This window comes from Haliaeetus leucocephalus, unplaced genomic scaffold (genome assembly GCF_000737465.1).
Source record: "Haliaeetus leucocephalus isolate CR32 unplaced genomic scaffold, Haliaeetus_leucocephalus-4.0 Scaffold866, whole genome shotgun sequence".
NCBI classification, from domain to species: domain Eukaryota; kingdom Metazoa; phylum Chordata; class Aves; order Accipitriformes; family Accipitridae; genus Haliaeetus; species Haliaeetus leucocephalus.
Window position 1 is genome coordinate 3,707,878 of NW_010973302.1, and position 7,222 is coordinate 3,715,099.

Sequence of the window (7,222 nt, forward strand, 5' to 3'; positions counted from 1 at the left end):
AAACATTGAAAGTTTTATCGCTACTGAACATATTTACAGTTTTAAGCACGCACACAGCTAATCCAAATGGGTATGGGGATGTTGAAGGTGAGCACGTGGTAACTATCATATTTGTTCTTTACGTTTTCAGAAACAAACATAAAATTCAGATTCTTGTATCTCACTATTTCATTTAAATGAGACTTTTTTTCAACCACACAGATTTTTATAAACAAAAAAACTGATACAATGTATTAAAACACATAATAACAAGAGTCTACATGTAAAAATATAACTTTTACATACACAATTTCAAAATAATGATACGTTTGCCATTTGTTGCATAAAATTTACAAATGTATTTTTCATTACTATATAACTGGCAAAACAGGAGAACAGATGGAACATTTAGACCGTTTGATGGATTTATGGCATTTATTCAGTGTTGATAGGTGGAAAATCTACTCGAACAGGGAGATTTTATTTAAAATACATGCCAGGTTGGTGTGGCTGTAAAAATAGAAACTGGAATTAGAGACAAAAGGATGCTGACAAATACTTAACTAGGAGCACTATCTGTTAATCGTACTGTACACCAAAGTCAATCGTTATTAAGATTCACTATGGAAGTTGGTTCAATTGTGCCCAGACTTCAAAGCTAGTTATCTGATGAGCTGCTGTGCCATAGTTTGAGCTATGTTACTATTAAATATGTTAAGTAAAAACTTCATTCGTACTGGCCAGAGAAATACTGTACTACCACCCCTCCTCGAGAAAGTGCAACTTAATGCTTTAGGACTCATAAGGCTTGTTATAATGCTGCATGATGACCGAAATTGGCATTTCACAAAGAAAGGAGGAGGCAGCGAGTGGTCTACACTTAAATAATCCACTTAAAAACGAGAGAAGAACAACAGAAAAAGAAGTCGATCAAATCTGTCACACTACTTGCAATTTTCCCCCGCGATGGTGTGTGTCGTCCCCCCCCCCCAAATCTGACCATGTATTCAGCAACGCCTCACTGCACACTATTTAGGCTACACACATAGGTAACACTTTAATCGGTTCGTTAATCACAGCCACTTTGATTATGTTATGTTTCCGATGATATAAACATTGGAAGGCACAGTGGTAACATTGTAGCATTCTAACCTTGTACCTCTGAAAATCCCAGAAAAGGGTCGAGCGGAGCAGCGGGGCGGCCGGGGCTCGCTCCCGCGCCCGGGGGGCCGGCACACCGCCGGCCCCGAAGTCCTGTCTTCCCCAAAGACTGAAGAAACAACTCTCTACTTTAGTTATGAATGAGAAGCAACGTCAGGGTCAGCGTTTCATCCTGCACTACCCCTCCAGAGACAGAGTTGGCACTACAGGTTACAATAACAAAAACAGGGGAGAGGGACAGAAATAAGACAAAAAAATCCTTATTTACAGTAAAATCTTCTTTTTAAAAAAGTTAATCAGTACTATTTTTTTACAGGAGCAAAAAAGTCTGAAACAAATGAACAAAAGCTTACCATATTCACTAAATTTTTAATATATATTTATATATATATTTATATATATATATTTGTCATAGGTCTATAAGATCCATCTGTTTCTCCTACCCTAAGGAATGGCTAATGTCATCGCTTCAGTTTTCATTAGGACGTTTGCTGGTTTTGTAAATATCTGGGCAGCAAAGCTTCCCTTTTAATATCCAGTAAGTATAAACACTAGCTGTCTAGCACACCAACAAAAACGCTCATTTTTTTTTCTTCAGAAGTACACTTTTTCATTATTGCAAGTTTACAATTTTAAATTAAATATTTTTTTCAGACTTACAAATTAATTATATTTTTTTTTTTTTCCAAAAGAAGTTTAGGCACAAATGCATTGTCCCACAGTGTGGAGAAGATTGCCATTCAGTCTCTAGGCTGTGCACTTACAGCTCGTAACATACTGCGTTAGACATTCTGCATGATATGTTAAAGAGAGTCGTCCCTCAAGTTGCACTTTTTGTTTGTTTTTTCTCGGTTTTAATAATCGGGAATGCTGAAATCTCTTGCGTCTGTGATTCTTAACTACTCAGACTTGTCTTATATTACAAAAAAGGGGTTAAGGAGAAGTGTTTATGTGGGTTTAAGATAATACAGCTGTTAAGGAAGTGGTCTCTTGCTTAAATGAAGAAATGTGGCAACTTGGACCTGCGGAAGAAGTAAAAAATCTCATCAGTCGAGGAGAGCCGAGCCTGCGCACGTCCCTACACCCTCCTCCAGCAACCCACCCGAACACTGCCTCGGAAATCAAGTGTGCTCGCAGGGCGACCCGAAAACCAGTTTATAAGGGGTGGGCTGGCACGTCCACCCCTGGGGGATGGTCTGCCCTGGGACGGGGGGCTGGACCAGGGGCAACCCCTCCGGGTGCGGGGCAGGAGGCTCCCGGGGCATGGCTGAAAAGAAACTTGCCTTTTTTTACATCTGTCCCATGTGATTGGAGGCATCTCCCATCCCAGGGTGGGGTCCTGCCAGGGAAAGCGGAGGAGGATCTGAAGATACTTTCTCTTCTTCCCTTCTTTTCAGACACGCTGCTTTAGGATTCAGATTTCTTTCTGTTGAATTGAAGTGAAAGGCGGTTTCAGATACTCACATTCTTATACCAGGTTGGTCTACGGTTCATCACATGGGCGTTTAGAATAATTCGTTGTCAGTTATTCGTTCCGGTCCTGCGACAGGAATTTAGCGGGCTGAAGCGGAGGACGCAGCTCGGTCAGGTCGAGCGCCAAAATGCAGCACGACTCCGTACACAAGCTCTGCAAATACCTCCGTGTTTGCGCTTTGCTAAGGAGCAGCCAAGCTTAATATTGAATTTGGATCTCGCCGAAGAACGTAAAGCGTGCCGAGGCTGCCGAGGACCTACGCCGGCATCCCCAGTGCCGGAGCCGCAGGGGAACGCAAGCTCCCCGGCTGCTCAGACGTGCCCGGCCGGCTCCGGGTGCCAAGGGTTAGGTCTTGCCGCTCTCCCTGGCACCCGGTGCCCCCGGCCAGGCTTTCCCCAACCCAAAAAGGTGTGTTTGGCACGGCCGAAGCCCGGGAGGGATGTACGGAGACCCGGCGGCACACTGACCTCTGACTTGCTGCTCTAAGCTGAGGATGACAGCCACAGCCTGGTGTAAAATCAGGAGCTTGGTCTGGGGCTTGTCGCTCTTCAGATGGAGCTGCACCATCCGGCCCAACTCCTTGAAAGCCTCGTTGATGTCGCGGACGCGGAGGCGCTCCCGAGCGTTGTTGGCCATTCTCCTTTCCTTTTCCCTCTCGGCCTTCTGCTCCGGTGTCAGGTCTTCGTCATCGTTATTGCTGGGAGACAAAAGGAATACATCATTTTCTAATGATGTGGAAAATAAGGAGCGCCAAGATTTTCAAGAGACTTTGTCCAAAAGCACGGCTACAATTCACGAACAGGCACCTTCTGAACCATTCTTATTTACTGTTTCCCTTTCACCAAACCTGTGCAAAAGTCAGTCCCCTTGAATTTTACTTTGAGTAAAGCCTTGGTTTGTAACGAGGCTTTACAATCTGCGAGGCAGGACTTCTGATATTTTAAAGAAGCAAAAACACAGCTTTTTTTTCCAATAACGTATTTTATCACAGCCAGTACTGCAACATTTTAAATTGTGGCAAATCTCCGCTCAGAGTCACCCTTTAACCCCAAAGGACGCTGGTGGCTCCCTGCACTGCTCCCACTTTCCATCTTTGCTGCCTGTGGGTTCGCCCCAGGAGCGAGGAGCTCGTCCCCGACCGGCGAGGGGACCTGCCCCCGCTCCCACCAGTGCCAGCACCCAACGCCCACGGGCTCCGGCCCTTCAGCAGTGCCTTCCGAGCCAGAAGGACAGCCGTGCATTTACACGTTTCCCTTTCAGCAGACTGTCATTTGGGGTTTGGAAGAAACTTTCTCTACTCCCCAAGGGGAGGATCAGCCGTCCTCCCTAGCGGTGGCAGTGGGGAGCCACGGGCAGCCGGCGTGGGCAGCACCCCAGTCCCGGCACGGAGCTCGGGGCACCGAAACGCCCGTGGGCAGAGAGCCACAGAAGTCATTTCTGGCTGTGAAGAGCCCTAGGGTGAACTTCTGCATCCTTTCCGCAACAAACCTGCTTTCTGTCCAGATAAAATGATGATTTGAAATTGAAAACATCCACTGGTGAATCACTGGCACTATATAATTTGAATTGGTTATGCAAATGGAGTAATAATTTTCAGCAGCCCTAACGACATGGATTTAGGCATATAACTAAATATCTAAATTTTCAGCAGCCCTAACAACATGGATTTAGACATATAACTAAGTATCAGGAGTAACCGTTTAAAGCTGCAAGCGTGTTAAAGGCAAAAATGTTAGCCTACAAAAGCTTCAAAGCACATATAAATATGCATAAGCGACAGAGTATTTGTTGGATTAACAAGAACCACGATCACCTCGCATCAGCATAAAGGTGCCTTCTTCTTACCATATCGTAAACGCACATGAAAGCCTCACTTCTACATATGGTTACTTCAACACATTTATCCAGAGAAAATCTCGAGTGCCATCTATTTTCTCCAGTCATAAGAGACGTGAATGTAATTAATGTTTTAAACACCGGCGGGCGCCGGCCTGAGAGGTCTGAGTCTCGGCGCTCTCTCGGGGGCAGCCCGTCTGCTCAGACGCTTCTTACCTCGGCTCGGTTTTTATACAGAGAACCAGGCGTGGAAGGAGAAAAGGCAGAAGGACACTGCCATTCCAGCTTTAAAAAAAGATCCCCTGAACAAAGCAGGGTTGTGCCTGGATTTCAGCTTTACTGGGCTTTTTGCTGCATAGCTCGGGACTCGACTGATGCCGAGGAGGACCTGCAGTCCTGAGCCGTACCTCGGGCCCTGGGGTGACGTGCAGGCGAGGCAGGTGAAATCCAAGGGACAGAAGTAAAGCCTGTCCCTTGCTCAGGTTCACGTTTGCAGCACCCATAGACATTGTTCACGTTCACCGTGGGCGTGAGCTCCCAGATGATAAAATCCAGCTACGACTTCACTAATACGTTCCCAAAATTTATAAGGAATATGCCGAACAAGTAAAGTAAAGACCTCTAAACCCTCCGTTTAAACCTAGAGATTTACCGAAATTGAGGACTGGGAATGACAATTTTATTTCAGAGGTAAAAGAAAAGCATATGGTTTGTTAGTTCAGGTGCAGGTGTGATCAGCTATTAGGCACATTTTTAAAGAGATGAAAATCCATACTGTATTCCAATTTGCAAGCATAGGCAGAGAGGAATAACAGCCTAGTTCATACATTTTAGCGTAAAGCAATTTCTTTACAGGTTGTGGAGAACTTGCTCAGTGTCCAAATTTGTGAATTGTTCCAATTTGAGGATGTCCTGGAGTAGAGGTACCAGAAAGGTACTCGGTACTGCCAGAACAGCCATGCCATTCCACTTAGGCTGTGGTTTTACCTGCCAGGAAAAAACCTCATAGTTTCCTCCTGTTCTGTTCACTTCATCGAAATCCAGTAAAGGAATTAAATGAAGCGACACTATTATATACTGTTACCTAGATCTTGACCTAGTAATTGATTTGATATCCTTCTTGTCATCCTCTAGTTTCTTGTCCTCAGAAGACTTTGTGTCTTGGAGGTTTTCATCTCCCTCGTCGTCAGATTTGATTTCGGAGCTACCCGAAGAGACGCTCTGCCCTTGCAGTCCAGTTGGCATGCCTGCAAGAAAACACACGGACGAGCTGTCAAGCAGTGCTTAAGCCAACGCCTGAACGGTCTGGGTCTGCGTCCTTCGTCCCCAGCGGAGGGTGACCCGCGGGCGCAGCCCCAGCAGAGCCAGGCATGGGGGTGGCAGCTCCTGAAAATGGGGTTCGGCCAGGGCTTTGAGGTCTAGCTCTGCTGCTCCGCCTTTAGGAACAGAGGAGGACTCGCTGTCTACGAAACATCAGCTGAACGGCACCGGGGACCGTGATGACAGGACCCGCGCATCTTGCTCGGAGCGGGGAGCTGGCACTTGCACCAGCCCTCACCCTGAGCTGCTTCTGCAAGCAAGGATTTAGGAAGAAAGTAAGACTTTGAACTCCTAGAGCAAAGTTGATTCCTGCATCTGAGGGAGTTCTGTGCACCCGCTACCTGTTAGCAGACGACATTATCTGCATTTTACAAACGGACAGAGAGCTTGTGATCTTGGCCAGACCCGCATTTCCAGCTCTTAGGTAGGCGTGGAAGGGGACACAGGATGCCTAGCTGCTACTCTTGTTCTTCAATCACTACATAACTTTTCCTTCACCTTAAAAAAAAAATCTTTAATATGCCATTCTCAAAATAATCAAAATACCTCAGCTGCAATGAATGGACAAGACCTCATAATAGTTTGGGCTCTTTCTTTCTCACTTTAACGGGAAGATCAGCTGCCTCTAGGAGTAACGACAGACCGCTGATGTCCTCGGGGTTCGGTTAGCTCCAGGCCTGCTTCCAATAACCCTGCAGAGGAGTCTGCCAGGCTTAGGACAGTGCAACACATCTTGTGAGCCAAGGAGAGGCACGCCGGCGCCATCCTTCCCACAGGCAAAACCGTAAAGGTGGTGGAAAATCTGTGGGTCTGAGTCTCACCTTACACTCACGGCTTTTTGAAGTGCGTCCTGCAGTGTTTTCTACACTCTTAACTTTGCTGCTTAAAGCAGTCCTGGTATCAAAGCTCACTGTCCAGAGGCAAGCTGCCTGCACACTTCTAGCGGTAGCAATTCAGAGAGCAGAGCTGAATTAGCAAAGAGGCTCTGCCCTGCTGTCCCCGCCATGCCCCACGCTGCGTTACGGTCCCCGACATCCCCGCGACCAGGAGCTCGGACGCCTCGTCCCTCCAGCCCGGTCACCGCCGTCCCGGCCGCGTGTTTGGGGACGCTGCGTGCCGGGACGGGCCGGCCGGGCAGGCGGTACTCACCCCTGTACGGGTCCTGGGGCGGGTTCAGGTCCGGGGACGTGGCGGACTGGACGGGCAGCTGGGGGACGGGGACCTGGTTTGGCACGAGCGAGTGGCTCCCGCGGAGGCTGACCCCGTCCTCGCGGTGCGCTCCGACCTGCCGGCGAGGAGAGAGGCAGCGGTGAGGCCGGCCGGCCGGCAGAACCCCAAATCCTGGGGACCCCAGGAGAGGGTCGGGGACAGTGAGGCACGGCGCCGGGCTGCGTTTCACTAGAGGGCGCAGACGGCCCGTACAGCCGCGCGCACCGCGCGCGCACACCGCGC

The 7,222-nt window shown here is 48.0% G+C and overlaps 1 protein-coding gene across 4 annotated transcripts in view; it reads right to left on the reverse strand.

Moving 5' to 3' along the window:
- Positions 1-2,429: 2,429 nt before the first annotated feature.
- Positions 2,430-7,222, reverse strand: part of TCF4 (transcription factor 4) — a 239,385-nt gene continuing 234,592 nt past the window's right edge. For 2 of the 4 annotated variants that reach the window (XM_010583045.1, XM_010583043.1), the window contains 4 exons: positions 6,920-7,055; positions 5,547-5,697; positions 3,082-3,311; positions 2,430-2,566 (listed from right to left, as the gene is read on the reverse strand). In XM_010583045.1, coding sequence (XP_010581347.1) covers positions 2,430-2,566; positions 3,082-3,311; positions 5,547-5,697; positions 6,920-7,055 — 654 coding nt within the window. Of the gene's footprint in view, positions 2,567-3,081; positions 3,312-5,534; positions 5,698-6,919; positions 7,056-7,222 lie in introns of all 4 variants that reach the window. The other 2 variants (XM_010583044.1, XM_010583042.1) reach the window with 1 other exon arrangement.